The 22,859-nt window shown below is 34.6% G+C and overlaps 1 protein-coding gene across 1 annotated transcript in view; it reads right to left on the reverse strand.

The window, feature by feature from the left end:
* Positions 1-22,859, reverse strand: part of VPS13B (vacuolar protein sorting 13 homolog B) — a 761,997-nt gene that overhangs the window by 278,992 nt on the left and 460,146 nt on the right. Inside the window, exon 31 of the mRNA XM_077748161.1 lies at positions 8,350-8,553. Within this exon, the coding sequence (XP_077604287.1) occupies positions 8,350-8,553 (204 nt within the window). The remainder of the gene's footprint in view (positions 1-8,349; positions 8,554-22,859) is intronic.

The following is a 22,859-nucleotide window of genomic DNA, read 5'->3' on the forward strand; positions in this document are numbered from 1 at the left end:
TTAAAATTTCTTCTCTAATTGCCTGATTGGTCCATTCGTTCTTTAGTAGGGTGTTCTTTACCCTCCATGTTTTTGGAGGTTTTGCAGACTTCTTGTGGTTGATTTCAAGTTTCATAGCATTGTGATCTGAAAGTGTGCATGGTATGATCTCAATTCTTTTATATTTATTGAGGACTGCTTTATGTAAGGGACATTTAAATAAAATGTTAGCAAAAATTTATTTTGGTAAAATTAAATAACGTTAAAATATTCTCATTCCCTGAAAACAAAAGTTACCATCATCCAAACAAACCAAAACTATGGTTATTATATTTATAATTGAGATCACAAGTTTATGGAAATCACATTTATTTCAGCCTCTAAAAGAAGATCTTATGAGCGTATCTACATTGATATACCAAGAATTCAATTTTACCGAAATGTTCAATTGTCAGTAGCTCTGTTTATAGTTTCCAGTTGTTTGTATCTATAGTGTGCAACTCTTCCATCTAATTCTACTTGATAACTCTTCTTTCAAGGAAAAACTTCAAAATAAAACTTCATGGAGAAGGGAAAAGTCAGGGGGACTGCTGAAAGTTTCTCAAAGGAAAGGACATTAGTTATTGATGTCCTTTTTGATTTAGATATAAATGGGAATCTACCAAGGGAAAAATGATCAGGGAATATATATTATTTTATTTCATTTTTAAAGCTTTGATAATATGTATTGATATACCATGTGAAGTGCTCACAGAATAATACTGGATAATGTATGAAAGTTATGTGTTATATATATATACTTCAAAAAATGTTTGTTTATTTTTTGAGGGGGGAAGAGCGTGCATGTGTGGTAGAGGGTCAGAGAGAAGTGAGAGAATCCCAAGCAGGCTCTATGCTGTCAGTACAGGGCCCAAAGTGGGGCTCGATCCTTTAAACCACGAGTTCATGACCTGAGGTGAAATCAAGAGTTGGGCGCTCAACTGACTGAGGTACTCTGGTGCCCCTGTTCATATACTTTTAAGTAAATGTGGATGTAATCTCGTTTGGATCCTTCTCTGAAAAACAAAATGTTGATGGAGGGAAACCTGACTATTTAAGGCTTTGGATCAGTCAGGGAATTCTTATCTATATTCATATATGTAACAATTATGATGTTGGGACCTGTAAGAAGACCACAAATTACCTGACATTATAGACAGTATTAACATTTTATAATATACTATTATGATGATTATATTCAATTCAAATATTTTCTGATTACCAACTCATCTGTCATTAACCATGCTAAAAAGTAAAGAATAAGACTGGCCAAGACAGATCTGTCCTTTTATCTCTATGCTGCCCTTTCAGCTTGCCAAGGGCATCCTTGGCCAGTATGTAAGGAAGAAACATCACCATTCCCCCCCAACACACCTCACAGAACTAATCCCCATGTAAAACACCACCAGTGACTAGATGTGTAACCTGCATATGGCAGACATCAGTATAGGCTCTTTTGGTTCTCAGCACTTCATTTCCTCGGGTTATAAAATAAACTCAGGCATAGTAAAAATGGTTGCAGAGAGAAAAAAAAAAGTGATTAACTAACAATGAACTTCAGCCCAAGAGTAAGGGGTCAGAGGACTGAGTATAAGAAAAGTAGGTGACTAAGAGGTAGCAAACCTGGGTTCTATACTTAGCTCTACTTTTAAGTGACACAAGGAAAGGAACCTCCTGAAACTTAGTTTCTTGTAGTGGTTTTGTTCTGTAACAACTTGCTAAGAATGGTTCAGAGTTTAGAGAGAAAATTGCACGAGATTTGGAGGGGTAAGTGAAATAAATACTGGCCAATATTCTCTGAAAGTCATGCTTTTTAAAATACAGTAAAATTCAGATGTGCTGGCAGATTCCAGCTTGTCTTCCCTCTTCTCGGTTCTGTGACTGGCTCTTTTTCCTGACCATTGTCCCTGCAGACTACCAACTGCAGGGTCACCCCAAGAAACAGAGGCAACCCTCCCATGGACTTGCCTACCTGCCTTCAGGGGTCCCTCTAGTGGCTGGACATGGCTGGTGACATGTCTCTTCTTTAGATCCTTAATTCACAGCTTCTTCCACAATTGAGTAAGGCTTATTCCTACAATAAATCCCCTATGCTATAATACTTATAATAGTTCTGCTGCCTTGACTGAATCCTGATGTATTCCCTTAGCTGAAAAATTGGGGTTTTAGGATATCTACATATTTTAAAATGTGATAATTTTTATGCATAAATTCCCTTCTTCCCAACATATACCTAGAAACACATTTTGATTGAAGACAGAAGCTGAGTAATGTACTCAGAAGGAATAAATGAAAACCATTACAAAGGTCGTTATTTACTATTGGTCAGGGCAGGGCACAAGTTATACTTCACTGAATATCTTTCTATATCTTTTGCATTTTACCTGTAATCCCTATTGAAAAACAAAAATATAATCATATTAAGGTTCTGTTTATATTTCTATCAAGATTAATCAGCACTACTAAGCTACATCAGGTCTGAAGTCTCGTCTTCATTTGAATCAACATCTCTCAGAAACAGTCACAGCCAACTGATCTGCTAGTTCTACTTACTCATCCAATCATCCAATCTTCTATTAATTCACTCAAATATTTAATATGTACCTATTATGTGCCAAGCACAATATTACATACTGGGTATTCAGAAGTGATAAAATATGCCACATTTTCATACTCCTAGCCTGTGGTCTACCACTTTCTTAGTTCAGAATAGTCCCTCTCCACCCCTGCCACTCATACTCTGTGGAAACAAATTCAGAAGCTGCACACTATGTGAAACCCTCCCTGACACCCACCTACAGAGTGCATCATTCCTTTAAATGTTCTATTTTGTACCTATGTCAATTTTAGATTTATTGTTTAAGTGTCTATCACATCTATTAGCCCAAGATGTCCTATGTACATGGAATGTATTTATCCTGATTTTGATGTGTGGCTTTTCTGTAATCCTAACCAGCCTATATATACATCTACCACAGTACTTTACTCACTGAACTCTAATAGGTAATTTAACTGTAAACTCTTTGATTGGACACTGGGCCCTGTAAGGGACAGACCTATATCAGAAATTATTTCATTTTATTTCTTTAGTGTAAAAGACATTCCATGGCATATAATGGCTGTTCTAAAGTCTTAATTTTCAACAAGCATGCCAAGACCACTCAATGGGGTATGAAGAGTCTCTTTAACAAATGGTGCTGGGGCAACTGTATGTCCACATGCAAAAGAAGAAAAGTTGAAGTTTTATTTTGTACTATACATAAAAACAAACAAAAACTCCTCAAAATGAATCAACAATCTAGCTAGAAGAGCTCAACCCATAAAACTCATAGTAAAGCATAGGCATAAATCATCAAAAAGAATATAATACCTAGGAATAAACTTAACCAAGGAGGTAAAAGATCTGTACTCTGAAAACTATAAAACACTAAAGAAAGAAATTGAAGAAGCTATAAACAAATGAAAAGATAGTCCAGGCTCATGGGTTGGAAGAACGAATATTGTCAAAATGTGCATACTACGCAAAGCAACCTATGGACTCAGTGCAATCCCTATCAAAGTACCAACAGCATTTTTCACAGAACTAGAACAAACAATAACAAAATTTGTTATGGAACCACAAAAGAACCTCAAAAGTCAAAGCAATCTTGAGGAAAAAAGAACAAATCTGTATAGATCACAATTACAGATTTCAAGATATACTACAAAGCTGTAGTAGTCAAATCAGTATGGTGCCAGCAAAAAGACAGACACACAGATCAATGGAACAGAATAGAAAGCCCAGAAATAAACCCATGCTTATATGGTCAGTTAATCTATGACAAAGGAGGCAAGTATATACAATGGAGAAAGATAGTCTCTTCAATAAACGGTGTAGGGAAAATTGAACAGCAACATGCACAAGAATGAAGCTGGACCACTTTCTGACACTATACACAAAAATAAACTCAAAACGGACCTAAGACATCATAAAAATCCCAGAAGGGAACACTGGCAGTAATCTCTCTGATATCCCCTATAGAAACATTTTTCTAGGTATGTCTCCTAAGGCCAGGGAAATGAAAGCAAAATTAAACTACTGGGATCATGTCAAAAATAAAAAGCTTTTGAATAAGGAAGGAAACCATCAACAAAACAAAAAGGTAACTTACTGAATAGGAGAAGATATTTGCAAATGATATATCCAATAAAGGGTTAATATCCAAACTATATAAAGAAGCTATATAACTCAACAACCCCAGCCACCAAACACAAACACACACAAACAAAAAACCCCTCAAACAATCCACTTAAAAAATGGACAGAGGACCTGAAGAGACTTTTCCAAAGAAGACATACAGATGACCAAGAGACAGACGAGAACATCAGGAAAATGTTCTGATCAACATCAGGGAAATGCATATAAAGACTACAATGAGATATCACCTCACACCTGTCAGAATGGCTAAAATAAAAAACACAAGGAATAACAAGTATTGGCAAGGATGTAGAGAAAAAGTTAACCCTTGTACACTGTTATGTAAATTGGTAAAGCCACTACGAAAAACAGTACAGAGGTCCTCAAAAAATTAAAAATAGAAATACCATATGTTCTAGTAATTCCACTGTGTATTTACTCAAAGAAAAAACATGAATTCGAAAAAATATATGTTTAATGCAGTATTACTTACAACAGGCAAGATATGGAATCAACCTAAATGTTTAGTGATAGACAAAAGGGTAAGGAAGATGTGATATGTATACACACACACACACACACACACGTATACACACAATGGAATATTATGCAGCCATGAAAAGAATGAGATCTTGCCATTTTTAACAACATGGACGGAGCTAGAGGGTATTATGCTAAGTGAAATAAGTCAGACTGAGAAAACAAGTATCATATGATTTCACTCACTTAAAAAAATGAATAAACAAAAAGCAGAATCAGACCTATAAATAGAACTGGTGGTTGCCAGAGGAAGGGTGCTGAGGAGGATGGACAAAATGCATGAAAGGGAGGGGGGGATACAGATACATTACATTCAGTTATAAATCACTGGAATAAAAGGCCCCGCATAGGTGATATAGGCAATGACACTCATAGTGTTGCATGGAGACAGATGGTGGCTACACATGTGGGAGCACAGCATAACATACAGAAAGGCTGAATCACTATGTTGTACACCTGAAACTAGTGTAACACTGTGTGTCAACTATATACAGATTAAAAAAATTTTTAAACACAGGTATAAAACTTCATGACCTTGGATTTGGCAATGGACTCTTAGATCAATTATCAAGATCATTATCAAGATCATTTGTGCAAATATTATTAAGAAAATGAAAAGATCATTTATAAATTATGTATCAGATAGGGGTTTAGCATCTAGAATAAAAAAAATCCTCCAAGTTATCAACACAAAACCAAACAACCCAATTTAAAAGTGGACAAGACTTGAATAAACATTTTTTCCAAAGAAGATATAAAAATGGCCACAAAGTTCATGAAGAGCTGCTCAATATCATTAATTATTATGGAAATGCAAATCAAAACCACACCCAATAGGATGGTCATAGTTTAAAAAAAAAAAAAAAGGAAAGTAAGTGGTGTTGAGTCTGTGGGGTAACTGGAGCCCTCAAGCATTGCTGGTGAAAATGTGAAATGGTTGAGCTGCTGTGTAAAATAGTTTGGCAGCTCCTCAAAAAAGTTACACATATGACCCTGAAATTCTATTCCCAGATACATTATCTCTACTACCCGAAAAGAGGTACTGAAACATGTACTTGTACACAAATGTTCACAGCAATATTATTCATAATAGCTAAGAAGTGGAACATCCCAAATGCCCATCAATAGATGGCACAGATAAACTGTGGTACTAATATACAGTGGAATATTACTGAATGATAACTAAGAATGAAATACTGACACATGCTACAATGTGGAAAAACCTCCAAAATATTAAGTGAATGAGCCAGACACAAAAAGTCACAATTGTATGATCCCATTTATATGAAATATCCAGATACATAAAACGATGGAAGCAGAAAGCAGATTGGTGTTTTCCAGGGGCCATGGGGAGGGAGAAGGATGAAGAAGAAAACACTTAATGGGTAAGGGGTTTTACTTTGGGGGTGAAGAAAATGTTTCAGAATGAGACAGAGGTGGTGGTTAAAGACAGTGGTAGTAGTTACACAATACTGTGAAGGTACAAAGTGCCAGTGAAATGTTCATTTTAAACGGTAAATTTGGTTATGTGAATTACAATTTTTTAAAAATGTTTATTTACTTTTGAGAGAAAGACATTGTGCTAGTAATGGAGGGGCAGAGCAAGAGAGGGAGACACAGAATCAGAAGCAGACTCCAGGCTCTGAGCTGTTAGCACAGAGCCCAACGTGGGGCTTGAACTTGTGAACTGTGAGATCATGATCTGAGCAGAAGTCGGATACTTAACTGAGCCACCAGGCGCCCCCATTTCAATTCTGTTATTAAAATACACACAGGTACACAAACTCTGTATTTAAATGAATTAAGAAATGATTAGAAGAGATATAGCTGAGTTAAGGAGAGATGGTCATAAAGTTTCCTAGGAAACTAATCCCACCTTCTTTGTTGACAGAACTTGCGGTTCTTAAGATGACCTATAAATTATGTAAGCTGGAAGTTCCTGAATGTGAAAAATGAGTGAAATGGAGGAAAGACTGGGCCCTGGCTGATGTTCACAGATCAGGACCGGTGTCCTGCATGTAAGGTGTGCACCAGATCCACTATGCAGGACCAACTGCTGGGCGTGTTGGCTGCATCCCTCTCCTGAAATGTACCTTGGCCAGCAGTGGGAGATTTGTCACCTAAATTTACACCCCTACTCAGGGGCACATTCAATCACTTGTCACAGAAGGCTATCACAATACATTTTATACTATGGAAAGTCCTTTGTGGTAGGGATAAGCCAAAGGACTGGGTGGTAAAGATCTGTCCTCAGGACCCAGAAAAACTATACAAATAATTAGAATTAAATATTAAATATTAAAAAGAGCACACAAAAGGGGATCTTTCTGTGTTCTCATGGAAGCTCAGGGGAAGACTTCCCAGAAAATGTGATCTTTATACTCTGAGGCCTGATGAATGATGGGAGTTAAGCAAGTGAACAGGGTGGGTTAAGAGAGTTCCAGCAGAGATCACATACCAAGGCCTATTAGCAAGTGGTAAACCTTATTTTCAGGAAGCTGAACGAAGCTCATTATGAAAAGAGCCACAATCAAATTGGAAAAGAATGTGGGTGCCTGAAGAAGAAGCAGACTACCACTTGGTATTTGGTTTTAGGCACATTATTTACCTTGGTAGGCCTCAGACTCCTCATGTAGAATTAGAGAAAACAATTCATACCTTATAGCATTACTGTTAAAGTTGGTTTAAATAAGTTAGGTAAGTGATAAGCATTTTATAATCTATTATTAAAGTTGTTGCTATTATTAATGCCAAGACATAAATATAGTTTTGGTAGTTTAAGGGCAGAACCCCAAAGCATACAAAAGACATACAACTGCATATTGCAAAAGGCATACAACAATGTTTACACACAATGTTTTAAAGAAATTCAAATAACCACCATGGTGTGTTATAAGCAACAGATATTAGTGAATCTTATAAGCAAACACACACGCACACACACACACACGCACACACACACACACCAAACAACGTGAAAAGTGAAAAAATAGAGAACACTCTTTAAAATCACAAAGACGTTCAGGTTTATAATACCTAAAAGCATTTTTACTGCCTAGTATCTTTGTTGTAGCAAACAATTCTACCTAACTCTGATGAGAAACCACGAGTAGTCTTGGTGAGAGCAACTGCTTTCTACAAATGACATTCAGGATTAATTCCTTTAAAAACGTTCTCTGTGAACATAGGTGCTTTTTGCTAAAGTGGACTAAAAAAATAAAGGCAAGCCAGAGCTTCTGTTACTTTTCTCCTCTTATCATCAGAAACAGAAAGGAGAGACTTAATAATAATCTGTCCTTGAATACAATGGATTTCAAGGAATAATGTGAACGTATCCTCAGCCTGAAATAGAGTCTTTTATCAAAAGGCAAGCTTTAAAAACAAATGTTGACACAATCTTAAATTTGTAATAATTGTGGTCTAACAGTGGTAGGGTCTAGCAGATTTCCAAGCAAAATCATCAGCTACAATTAGAAAATATATTTTATGTTTGTCATGAAATGCACAAGTGGTACCAAAGCACTTAGGTTGGGCATGCTAAAGATTTTATCACCAACTGTCCTTCTGGTAATGAAATATTAGAAAGCGTAGAAAGTTTCTCAATAATTGCCTACCTGCTGGCCATATTCCACTCCAGGGCTGGATTCTGAGAATTTCTTTCATTCTCTGTTAGCACCCCTCCTGTGCCACTTTCCTTCTCCGGTTTTAGCTGATCCCACTGTGCAGTACCAATATTGATGGACTGCAGATCTATTTGGTATTGTCTATCTTCAATTTCTGATCCAGGATCTCGAAGAATTCCCAAGTTCAAAGCTCTCCTATAAAGGCAATGAAAAAAAGTGAGTAGATGAAATATTCTATTTATTTTGTTCACTAACATAATATCATTATCATTTTTTTCCTTTGGATTACTGATGGATTCACTGGGTTATTCAAATCTCTGAGGCAAGTATTAGGAAGCTGCCACATAGGAAGACTTGAATGTATACTCGAAACTTACCACGTCCAATACTCTACCCTACAATGATTTTTTTGTATTGTTCCCAGCACTGTATTGTTTTCCTTAATACTTTCACATACATGATTTCAAACCTTGAGATGTTGTGGAGGCTCTATTATTATCTCCTTTTTTACTAAAGAGGAAGCAACTGAGTGAGGTTCAAAGACTTAGCCAAAGGTAGTGAGGTAGTATGGAGCAAACCACAGGTTTTTTCTGACTTAAACCCAGTCTTCTTTCCAATGCTAATCACCTATCTTCCTCAGGCCTTTGATGTCTTGTTAGGAAAGGTGATAGAGCCTTTTTGATCCATTGCACTCTCTTACCCTTTGCCCTTGTCACATAGACTAAACTATTGAGAAGAATATATTGTTTACTCACATAGTGAGGATAACTGACCCATAAAGAGTTGAAACTTTGATCTTACTAGCCCCAATGCTAAGCAAAAGAATAAAATTACCAGTACCATAAAGCTAAATAGAAGGAAGTAAATTGTTAACTTTTTCATAGGGTTTTAGAATGAAAATAGCAAGACAATATGGTAGGCAGTAAAGAACTGTGTTCAGGTTCAGAGGCCAGGTAAACCTAAGTTTGTGTGAATTTGGGAAATTTTTAGTTTTGTTCTAGCTCACAAATGCTTTAAACAGAGTCATCAAAAGGGAAATAATACAGGGCCCCTATGAAAGTTTCAATCTACATAAAATTTGAAATAATAAAGAGAACAAAAATATTTTTACTAGTACAAATATTGAAAAAATCTACAATTTCAGATATTAGAAAAAATACAATTGAATTAAATACAGTCACTGAACCCTAATGAAATTAGTTGGCAGGGGGTGGTGAGAAGAAAGCATGGGTCGTGGCGTAAAGACTATAAAAATAGAGCGAGAATTTGATTAAGACTAAAAGTAAGCAGTTTGCGTCAGACCATGCACAGAGGCTGGTCAAATACAGATGGAAGGTGGAAGACTACTGAGACTCAAGATGGCAGGTGTGTGTGCCAGCCGCTAGAGAATGGATATAGCACCCGATGGGCCAGGCAAGGTAAGGGCTGATACTAATGAAGAGACAGGAGCAGGAAGAGAACTGGAATTAACTGAGCAGGCAGTTCAGGTAAGGAGGGATCAGAGGGAGTTCTAGTAGGGAACAGGGAAACAGGCAGAGGTCCAGAAACCACAGAAGGAGCCAGAGAAAGAGATGGATGAATTCTCATGATCTTTAAGGTAAGAGCTGAAGTTGGGTTTTTTTTTCTTCTTTTCCTTTTTTCTCTAAGTTTGAACATTTGCAATCTAGGAGGAATGGGCAAGCAAAGGAAAATAGCTTAAAATTTTACTTGAACCAAATAATTGCATTAGCAATTGCAAAACCCCATACAATGGACATGAACCTTTTAAATTGCCCTAATGAAGGCAAAGAAAAAAAAGAACAAATGAGGGTGCAGATGGGAGGGAGTAACATTTAGAATATCATGGTTTTGCTAGAATACTCTTCTTTTATTTGAATAGTGGCATAATTCTGCTTCAAGGCCCATCTCAGACTTCACTTTCTATTAACACTTTACTGACCAGCCTTTCTCCAAACTCCCTCTCTCTCAAATTTGTAGTGTTGGGGGTCTCTCTATAAGTACAGTAACATCACAATGACTTGTCAGTTTTTCACAACATACCATAAATTTCTTAAAGTCAGGAACAACTCTATCAAGTCATCAGTAAATGCTACTTCAATTCACTGATTTGAACTGACACAAATCTTGATAAATCTCAACTGGAGAACCTATCTGTCCACAGTAGTAAGAACACAGTGTTTAAACAGTAAACTCTTGATTGGGATGCACATAAATTCAAACATACAGCAAGTATGTTGGTTAGTTAGAGGCCTTGCCTATTCCTTAGATTATTATTCCTCAAAGAAAAGTTACATTTCCTTATTTTAAACTAGCCCATGCTTTCTACATTTAAAATAAATTTCCTAAATGTATTTTTAAGGTGACCTAACATACTTGAAGAATCCCTGAAGAAAACATGTTATGAAATACAATCAGTGTAATATTAAAAGACAAAGTAACCCAGCCCAGCATTAATATCAGTCGATTTCCCTTGACACAGGGACAATGTATAATCACAAGATTACAACCACAAAACACTGAATTTCATCAGAGCTTTTCATGTAGGCTTGACACTCCCCACATTTTTTTGGGTCTTAAATTGAAATATATTCCTCCTATCTATCTGTGGAAAACATGACTTCCCACAGTTTCTTTTCCCTATGCAAATGGTTTGTATAATTAGCAATAGCCAGATACCTCTATGCATGCTTATTTAAAATATTGAAACTTTCTATAAATCAGGGTTGGAGATTTCATATTTTCTCTTTTTCTTGTTTTTGAAATAAAAGTCTTTATTTTTAACATGATTTGAAAGTTCAATTACCTTAAAAGCCAATTAAAATACCATTTATACCTGAGTTGTAGAAAACAGGATAAGTGAAAGATTCACATGATCTTTACTCTCAGATTTTCCAATGATCATGAGTTTGGAGAAAGTAACTTCTCTGTGTTTTAGTTATGTCAATATTAAAATTAATACAGAGAAGTAAAATATATGACAATAAATTAAACTATTCATAGAAAGGTCCATTATAAATTTTATGCCCATTTCTGAATAGAATCTTAAATAGTTCCGAATATCAAATTACCAACTAATCATAAATGCATCAGCACCAAGACTAAAACAAAGCCTGTTTTCCAAGTTATGTAAAACCATAATGAAAACTCCCAAGATAAATGTTCTTTAGTATTTCCAGGGTCATCTGTTTCCAAAGTAAGGCGCCTCAGAAACTCTGAACGAATTGTCAGACTGAAACAACCAGAATGCTTGAAAAAAATTAATTTTTTAAACACCTCTCAGAGTTGGCACAACAAAACAGAAATGTCAAATTTCTCCCACCCCAGACCCCGGCCCAGGCAAAACCAGGGACATTATAAAGAAGCACCTGCCAAAGCCAGCTTTTGGCCTTAGGATCTCTGCTGAATTCTGCACAGACACTGATGTTCTGCTCTGGTAACTGCACAGGAGGAGATTTAAAGCTCAAGGCCCACCCAAGGTGATGAAGCAGCTTAACTGGAGACCCTACAGATAAAGCTGGGGTCACAAAGGGCTACATAAACAGTGAAAGTATGAATTAAAAATGGCCTTCCTAGGGAGCCTCTTGGTGATAGAACAGTCCTGTATTTGATTGAAATGGGGGTTAAAATAATCTACATATGTGATAAAATTGCACAGAACTATACACACATAATCACACAGGAGTACATCTAGAAACTGCTGAATCTGAATACAGCTGTGGATTGTACTGATGTTAATTTCCTGGTTTTGACATTGTGCTATAGTTGACATTACAAAACTCCTAGAAGGGGGTGCCTGTGTGGCTCAGTCGGTTAAGTTCCGACTTTGGCTCATCTCATGGTTTGTGGGTTCAAGCCCCGCATCGGGCTCTGCGCTGACAGCTAGCTCAGAGCCTGGAGCCTGTTTCAGATTCTGTGTCTCCCTCTCCCTCTGACCCTCCCCTACTCACACTGTCTCTGTCTCTCTCAGAAATAAATAAAAAAACATTTAAAAAAATTAAAAAAAAAAAACTCATAGAAGAAAACATACGGGGTAAGTTCCTGGGCATCAATTTTGGCAATGATTTCTCGGATTTGACCCCAAAAGCAAAGGCAACTAAAGCAAAAATAAATACATGGGAGTCTATCAAACTAAAAAGCTTATGCTCAGCAAAGAAAAATATCAACAAAATGAAGAGGCAACCTCTAAAATAGGAGAAAATTCTGGAAACCATATATCTGGTAAGGACTTATATCCTAAATAGACAAGGAACTCATACCACTAAATAACAAAAAACCCACAAATAACCAATTTAAAAATGGGCAAAGGATGTGAAATAAACATTCTTCCAAAGACATACAAGTCGCCAACAGGTATATGAAAAGGTGCTCAATTTAGGGCAGTGAAAATACTCTGTATGATACTGTAATTATGGTAATGTGACATACCATACTATACATCTGTCCAAATATATAGAACATATAACACCAAGAGGGAATCCTAACGTAATCCATGGACTTTGGGTGATTATTATGATATGTCAGTGTAGGTTCATCAGTTGTAACTATGTACCATGATAGGATGGGGGAATGTCGCTAAAGTCCAAGATTAATAAGCTAAACATAACAAGGCAGAGTAAACTAAAAAAAATAATAATAGAAGAAAATAAGAATAGAAATTAATGAATATAAAAGAAAGATCAACAAAGCCTAAAATAGACAAACCTCCAGTATTCAAGAAAAAAAAGATAAAGATAACAAGCCTAATAAACTATATTTACAATAAAAAAAAACCATACAACTATGATGCTGTGGAGATTAAACAGATAAGAAGATATCAGAAAGACTTCACAATTTATTGTGGAAAAAAGTCTCTCCTCTAACTTATCACCATCCCTAAAGAGATTCTTATCCTTTGCACCATGGGATTTATATAAAGGTTGTCCTCTCATCTCTTCCACCAAATATAATGCTACTTCTCCTTTTATAGCTCTTTTTCTATGTGGAAATGACTACTTTAAAACTATATTCTGACAGTTAAAACTGCTGGTAATGTAATAACCACTGAAAAGCATTTAAATTCTTCCCTATTCCGTTGTCTTACTCAAGACTGTCAAAAGTCTTCTCCTATCTAAATAGCCCCATGGCCAATGAACAAACTTGCATTCATTCATTCAAGGGATAAGTAGTGACCACGGCATGCTAGGCCCAGTGACAGGCCCTAGGGATACTGGGTCCCTGTGTGCTTCCTGCCCTAATCCAGCTTATAGTCTAGTTGGGAATCTACAGGCAAATGCAAAACAGTTAATGCTATAAAAGGTTAGGTATAGAATGCAATTGGAAGCATACAAATGCTTGACCCAGACCTAAGGGCCCAAAAAAGAGAAAGCAATGTTTAAAGGAGTTCAAAAAAATCCCAATCTCATTTCATATAATGAAAAAAATTACTTCAGGCAGAAGAAGCAATAGATTCAAAGGCCCAGAGATGTGAGAGGGCAGCATATCCAGACACCTTGAAGATGCTCTGAATGGCTGGCGTGGGGAAGTGTGGAAGAAGTAAAACCATAGGCTAGTGAGGCTTCAAGCCAAAGACAGGTCCTTCCCTCACAAAATGTCCGAGAATGCACTAGGCCCAGCCTCGGGGCTGAAGATGTGCAGCCCACAGGTCAGGCTGATTAGCAAACTGGCATTTTCTCCTCTGCCAAAAAAGTTACAGAATTTAGGCAGTAGTACAGTAGTCAAGAGTAGAGAAAAAACTTACTTTCTCTTTTAACTGTAAGAATTAAGAGAGGTAAGGAGTCTAGCATAGAACCTGCCACATCATAAAAACTTCAGTGTTAGAAAAAATCATCCTACTTTGATTATCTCTTCAGCCTCTGCATAAAATGTTAAGTAAAAGTGAAATGATTACAAAGTGAGAGGAAGAGAGGCTCTCCCAGATAAAGCATGTACGATGATTCTGAAAAACCAAAAGCCTGAGCAAACAGCACCACTGACCCTCAATTTAATCACTTGAACTGAGTGAATTCTCTCTGAATTTTCTAATTTGATCTGTTTCATCAACTTAAAAACATTTTAATGGCATGCTGGTTAGTTTGTAATAACCACCCCTGCCCTGCATTTTCTAAGGTAACAAACAATTTATAGTGGAAAGCTAATTAAGGCCAATTAAAAATACAATTGCATCTTTAAAAAACACATTTCCTTTTATCATTTTTTAGTCTCCTACTATATCAAATTCAAGAAACAATATATTCTTGTGCATTTTCTCAATATAAAATTTAAATTACTATTACAAATAATATAGGTAGGCCATTTGGCTTATTAGTTTAGGTTAATATAAAGACCAAATATATTTAAAGAATTAGCTTTACAAGCTAGGTTTGATTTTTCCCTGATAAAACTGAATACAGGGTAATTCTTTCAGACTTAGGTAATAAAATCTAATTTTTCTTTTCAATTATGTGATCCTTATGACCTACTTTCAATTCAAGTCAGAAAACATACAATGGTGCATTGATTTACTTCATTTTCCACAAAGTACTCTCTCAACTTGAAATACTCATCTTTATCTTTTAAACTATAAGATGCCCATTTTGTTTTATGTATACTTACCCATTTTAATCATAAAATATTCAAAGTAATTTTTCAATATTAAATATAAAAAAATTCAAAATGTATTCAAATACTGTATTAACTTTAAATAAGTAGTATGAGAACAAAATGTCTTGTGAAAGATGTATATATCTTTTTTTGAAGGTATAAATACAGGCACAATTTGAAAATAATGTGTTTTCATTTCTCCAAATGCTAGAAATCATTTTACAATTTTTAAAATGAGATTTTCCGTAAGTATATGACTTTATAACTTAAAAATAGCTTCTTAGAAGTGAAAAACAATTTAGGCGGGAAAAAAGAAGTGAAAAAAAATTTGACTGCAAAGCCAAAAGTGAAAATAGATTTGATTCAAGAGAGCTTTGATTTAGTGCACATTTTCATAGCATAAGAAACTACAAAACTATAGCAAAGAATTCTAATAAAATGATACTTTACTAAGGAATTCATCATAAGAAAAGAACTTTATAACTTTGGCAAGAAACAAAATGCCAAATATTAATGTCTACCTTGCAAAATACAATGAACGTAAGTGTTCATCAATGAATGAATGGATGGATAAATGAATGAATGGATAAAGATGTAATATACACATACACACAATAAAATATTCAACCATTAAAAAAACACACACACACACAAGGAAATCATTTCTGGCAACATGGATAGACCTTGAAGGCATTATATTAAGTGAAATAAATCAAAGAAAAACAAATACTCTGTGATTTCATTTATATGTGCAATCAAAAACAAAGAGGGAGAGATCAGAAAAAGAGATCAGACTTAATGGTTATCAGAGGTAGGGGAGAATTGAAGAACGTGGTCAAAAAACACAAACTTCCAGCTGTAAGATCAATCAGCGCTAAGGATGTCATGTACAACATGACTATAGCTAACACTGTTACATGATCTATAAGAAAGTTTTAAGAGTAAATCCTAATGGTTCTCATCACAAGGAGAAATTTTTTCCTTACTACTTTTTCTTCTTTCTTTTCTTTTTATCGTATGTATATGAAAAGATGGATATTAGCTGAATCTAGTGTGACAATCATTTCACAATATATGCAGATCAAATAATCATTCTGTATACATTTTTTTATATTATTTTTTTAATGTTTGCTTATTTTTGAGAGAGAGAGAGAGCATGATCAGGGGAAGGGCAGAGAGAGAATCCCAAGCGGGCTCCACAAGGTTGGCATAGAGCCTGACATGGGTTTTGAACTCACAAATCATAAGATTATGGCCTGAGCCAAAATCAAGAGTCAGATGCTTAGCTGACTGAGGCACTTAGGCATCCTATTACACTGTACATCTTAAACTTACAATGATGTGTGTCAATTATTTCTCAAAAAAAATGGGAAAAAATAATATACATACAAACTTACAGTTATAAGATGAATAAGTAGTTCTGGGGATCTAGTGTACAAAATAACAATGATAGTTAATGGTATATATACTAAGAGAGCAGATCTTAAGAATTTTCATTTAAAAAGGTAACTAAAATGATGTATGTGTTAAGTAGTTTGATTGTGGTAGTATTTTCAAATTATATACATATATCAAATGATCACTTTGTATACCTTAAAATATACAATTTTTACTTCTCAATTTATCTCAATAAAGCATAGGGAAAACACAATGAAAATACCTTTTTTCTTTTACAATGAAAATATCTTAATAAGAAAAGCTTATACTGATTCACTTCCTAATTAAATTTTTTCTGGAAATGTTTGATATCATGAATAGAATCAATTTTTTTTTTGTCTCAAATTCACATACCTCGAAAAGCTCTACGAACTCTGCTCTCTCTCCTTATTACAGTATTTAAGACCTTTTAGCAATTCAAATCAGGAAAGGGGGTGAGTCAAGATACCCATAACTTCCTTGCCCTTAACACAAAAAGCTGCTTTATTGGCTAAAATGTAGGAGTTATAATTGTAATTGCTTTGCCCTTCCGAAACTCATCTCCCATACCATTTGAACCGTTCAGCAGGTGGTGTAGGAGGATAAACTAAAGTCTGAAATAGTTGGTCAATAATATAATCATAAGGAACCAAAGAAGACTTTAAGTATATAACAGGAAACATAGCTTTAATGTTTTCCTTTTTAAATTGATTTAGTCTGGGTCAGGCCTTTTGTATGTTTACATAAGAAACAGCTCATGTTGAACCATTTATACTGCTCACAGCTGAATAGGCAGATCTTGGGAGTCACTGTAAAGAAATAAAATCCATTACTTACAGCTCAGTTGAGATCTACAAAATGTTAAACAAGCCAGAAAATATGAATGTAAAAAGAAGTAAAATGTATATGCCTTGATTAAATTAAATGTCTCCATTTTTATCACCAAGTCTCCATAATCACAGTAATTTGGAGAATATAAAGAGCAAGGGATGTAAATAGTTGACCATCAGGCTGAGACTTACTGCTGAGCTCCATGACCAATGATTTAGGGCAGGAGTTCTCATCCTCAGAATGCAGAAGAATCACCTGGGAGCTTGTTAAAAATGTTAAATTCCCACCTCCAGAAACTGTGGGATTAGGTCTGGACTGGGACTGAAAAATATGCTTTCTCCCTTGTTTGTTTGTTTTAATCTAAATAACCATCCTTATTGATTTTAAAACAAATTTCTAATACAGAGAGTATCACATCTCTTTGACTGGGAACATCGTATCTCTGGTATCTGAAGTGAACGGAGCAAGGAGAAGAACCAGTAAATCCAAGGCTATTTCATTTATAAAACAGAAAAATTAATACTTGTCCTGCTTCCTTACAGAGACTTTTAGGGGAAGCATCTCTTCTCTTCAAGGTCAAGATACTGTTAATTCACTTCACCCTGGAAAGCTGGGTCAGTGTCTATTTTCTCATCTCCATGTCTTTAGCCATAGACCTTGACACCTGGTAGGCTTTTAATATATGAAGTTGAATAAATAACAAATATTCTTCTCTGTGCCCTTCACTTCCCTTGGGGCATTTAAGCAATCATTTTTTTTTTCTTTTTCTCTCCTATAGCTTTATCCTTAAGGCAAAACTATGTTGAAGTAAAAGAGAGAGGTTCTCCCTCAGACCTTTCGTCCTCTCTAGCTACCACCCTTTCTCACATTCCCTTTTACCCAGAATTTATTTTACTCTCAGTATTTCTATTTTTTCACAATTTGTTTTCTCTAACCAAGAACAATCAGGTGCCACCCGTACTCGTCCTCTGAAATTTTCCTGGAAAAGATCCCCAACTGATTTTCTAATTATCAGATCTAATGGGTGACATTTAGTCATTAACTCACGTAACCATTTTGGGCATTTGACAATTCAAAATGGCAGTGTAGAATGTGGTGAAGAGTATAGACTACACACTTAGTCTACCTAGATGGATGATTCTAGCTCTGTCACAAACCACTGGGTATCTTTGAGCAAACTGAAGTTTCAGTGCTTCGTTATATTCATCTGAAAAGTGAAGTCACTGAAGAAAGTCAAATGAGTTACTTCATGAAAAGTAATATCTGAAACAGAGTAAATGATTTATATATATAGGGAGCTATTATTAAAAAATCTTTCATTATTGAAATTTTCTTCCATGAGCTTGTGTGCTTCCACTCCCTCAACTGTTCTTCTTTAATCCTTTACTAGAGTCTTTCCTTCTGTCTGTCCCTTCAATATTAGTGATTCCTAGGGCTCCATCTTCAGATCTTATCTTTTATATACATTCATTAGCACAACTGATTCACAAATGCCAGTATATGTACTTCTCAATTATACCTCCAATAAAGGAGATAGGTTTCCTAGGACCCTCTTACATTTTCTGGCCCAGCCCATGCTGTATGATGAATGACATACATTTGCAAGACAGTTGGCTACCAATAGAGTTTCATGGTCAAAGAAAGTGAAGTATAATTAAACTGTACTAAGAACATGAATTTTACTTTTTAAGATTTCATTTTTAAGTAATCTCTATATCCAATGTGGTGCTTGAACTTACAACCCCAAGATCAGAAGTCAACGTGTTCTACCTCACCAAGTCAGCCAGGTGCCACGTCAAGAGCATGAATTTTAATGTCACCATTACATTGAAATTCTGGTTCTGCCACTTACAAGATATATATCTTTGGAGAAGTCAGCTAACTCAGTGAATAACAGTTTCTTCTTTAAGGGGACAGTGGAACCTACATACGTTTTCATGGGGATTAAATATGGCAATTTTAATTAACATGTTTAGTAACCATACATGACACCTGGTTATTGGTATTACAACAATGAATAAGAAAGAGGCACTGGTCTGCTTTCAGACTGAATCCACTGGTCTCACTTACTCTGTATTATAAAATCCAAAAGTACACTGAGGATACAGAGACTTCTTTTTAAATAAATAGGTCCTATAATAATTCCTTGAGTATAAACAGAACATTATGTAAAAGAGGATTTCTCTATAATTCTAGTCCAAGTGATAAACTGAATACTAAAACATTTATCACGTATTTCACATTCTCAAAAGAAAGAAGGGCTTTATAAGAATAAAGGAGCAAAAACAGAGTCATCTAATTATAAAATTATTTTCTAAGAATTTCATACATTTCAAACTAAAATTACTTTTTAATTAATACAAACTTTTTAATAAGCATTTTACATCAACAAATGGTTTATGATGGGACAATAATAAAACTCACCTTTTTTCAATTATATAAATATTAAATGATCATGTGTATAAATCCACAAAATATGACAAAGTAATGACATGACAACAATATTTATCAATTTTTTTTCTTTGAGGGCTAAATCATAGGCAATTTCATTACTATATAACATCCCTCTGAAGTTTCCCAAAATACTCTCGTTGGTTACAAAAATAAGAATCTAGATTTTCAGATTCTATCTTAAGGAAAACCTCAGCTTTGAAGTTTTTGATTTTTCCTTTTCTCCAGCAAACATTTGGACTTGAGCTGGTAAGTGCTCATTTGCTCACAAATGTTATAAATGAGGTGCAGATTTGTAAGATGATTTAAGATACAGAGTACATAATGTATGGTCAATGTGAAAAGTATATCAAACCATACCAAACTCTGATCACATATGAAATATATTCTAAAGAAATGAATTAACTGAACATGCACTGCACTGAAGAATTGTTGATGTCATCAAAGAACCCATGTATGATCTCAGAGAAATTACTGAGAGACACAGTTGAATATAGAGAAATGGAAATGTTACCTCAATTTTGAAAAAAAAAAAAAGTTTCTGATCTTTAATGACATTGATTATTCATTCTTCAGAAGGTTTCTGAGCACAGAGAATAGAAAGTAATATATACTAAGAGTTATATGAATTAACTGAGAATAAATAAGGCCAAACCTATTTCCTTTTTTGGTTATATTACCAGGATGGCACTGAGAAAACAACATCACTATTATAAAACTTAACATTATAAAGATGTGCAAATGACTAAATTTAGATACTTTTATCCTCTGTCCCCATCTCTCTCTACCCCTCTCCTGCACATACTCTCTCAAAAATAAAAAAATAACATAAAAAATATATTGCAGGAACACAGACGTGACAAAAAACATAGTAAAATAGATTTAGAGCTGCCTTAGTACCAGATCCAAATAATAACTATTTAAAGTTTCTAATAACATGACAGAGGATTTGGCTCAATTCAATAGTTTTTATCATTAATTTTAATGAATTCATATAAATCAGTCTTATCAAATTTTCAAATGACCAAGTTGGGAAGTTCAGCTAATAATAATGACTGAGAGCATTCAGGATTCTATAGCATCTCAAAATATTGGAATAGAGTCAAAACTAATAAGATGAAATTTAAGAGGAACAAAGGTAAAATTCCACACATAGGCTCAAATAGCCAACTCTCTAAGTATAGGATGTGAAAGAAATTGCTTGACAACACTTCACACACATACACACACAAAACAACAACAGATATAAGCCTAGAAAAGTTAGTTTGGCTTATAAGAGAGAACAGTAGTAACAAAACCATTGTCAAATGCCATAGTAGCCTTTTAACTTTTAAATAGCATAACATACATTACACACTATGAGGTTTCACAGGATTAGGCAGTATCTTCCTTATTACACTAATAAAGTTGTACAATTCTTAAATACTACTCAATAATTTTCAAACATTAAGTTTTACAATGAATCGATTTTATTTGCATAACTTCAATTCAAATATACAATAATTCCTTGACAACATGAGATCCAAGAGGTTTTTTTAGAATGTTAGTATATTACAGGTGTACTCACATAAAATCTGCAGAAATTTCTAAAAAAATGCAGGTACCTGGCATAAAAGTAAGCTTCATTTATATATCAGAGTCCAGAGTAGCCTGATTAAGCAATGTATTTTACTACAATTCCCACATAGGTGTCTTTCAAAAACTGTCAATTTAGTAAAATTCTGCATTCTTTAGGTTTCTTTAAATTTCCTTACTTGAGGCTTCTAAAGATGGTAATATAATAAACAGATGAAATTTATAATGTGTCCTTCTTAAAGAGACAGATTTCCTACTCGCTTCTAATGGTTGTACAACTTATCTCTGGCAACATTCCTGATTTATGATTCTTCTATAAGATATATCTTTGGCTACAAACCAACTCCTATCACATACATCATGGACCATCTAGACTTTATTTCAACTATTTTAAGATCTTTTTTCATTCTGAGATTCTTCAAATCTTTATGCAATTTTTTTTTCATTTTGTTTACTCAAAATAATTGTTTTGGTAGTTAATGCGCTCCCTATTTATTCCAAATCCAATTCGAGTATCCTATTTGAAACTTTCTATAAAATTCTCCATTCTACTACCATTTGTAACACTCCCTCTTTCTTTACTAACCCGTCATTATCCATCATCTCTATTGCTAAACGATGTTTACAAAAAAAATACTTCCTTTAAAAAATAATCATTTAAATGAGATTCAAAATTAGCCCCCCTTTATTCAAAATCTCTACTAAAGGTTTTCAGTGTTAACAGTAGTATTTAAACACACTGGTAAATAATTAAAAATGGAGTTTTAAAAGACTATTTAATGACCCAGAGAAATGAACATAGAACATTACTAAACAGGAAAGGCAAGTTCTTACTACCTTTATGAATATCTTCTATAATAAGAAAAAACCCTTTAATCTTACAAGAGTATTTATAAAAAAAAAGCAAATTTCAGGGGAATTAGTTGGACTTCATGTAAAACAGTCCTCATTTTAGTTTGCTTGGGAAATCTGTAATAAATTTTTTAATAAAGCCATCTCTTACTAAATTCATTTTTATTAGTATGCCTAATTCTATCACTTAAACCTTCTTCTCTTTAATTACATTATTTTATTCCACAACATTCTGATTCTCTCAAACTATTAAGTGTTTGCATGATATATAAGTATACACACTAATAGTATTAATAATACCACTTTAATCTGTATACAGTATAACGGTTTGCAAAGGGCTTTTCAGTATCATCCAGTAAATCACCAACCACAGAATGTGATATGTAGAATTTTTGCCGATGCTGATGATTGAAGCAAGAAGGTTGGGCAAACAGAGTCCAAATCGGAAACCACACTTTCCAACTACAAATTCAGTTTTTTCTATACCTAACAATATGAGAAGTGGCTTTCAAAATAAAATTTAGGATTTTACTATAAATGTATATAGATGGGTGAAAACCTGAGAGATTTCAGATTAACTTAAATGAAGACAATATTTCCTAGATTATAGACTAGATTTACAATAAGACATTTGATGGAAGAGGGAGCCTTTAGACTTGGTATATAACAAATCAACACCTTTTCAGAAAATGTTGCCACATTATTTTATGTAATTTATAACATACAGACTTGCTTCAGGAGTGCCTGGGTAGCTCAGTTGAGCATCTGACTTCAGCTCAGGTCATGATCTCACAGTC

Source organism: Crocuta crocuta, unplaced genomic scaffold, assembly GCF_008692635.1.
Source record: "Crocuta crocuta isolate KB4526 unplaced genomic scaffold, BGI_CrCroc_1.0 scaffold39, whole genome shotgun sequence".
NCBI classification, from domain to species: Eukaryota; Metazoa; Chordata; class Mammalia; order Carnivora; family Hyaenidae; genus Crocuta; species Crocuta crocuta.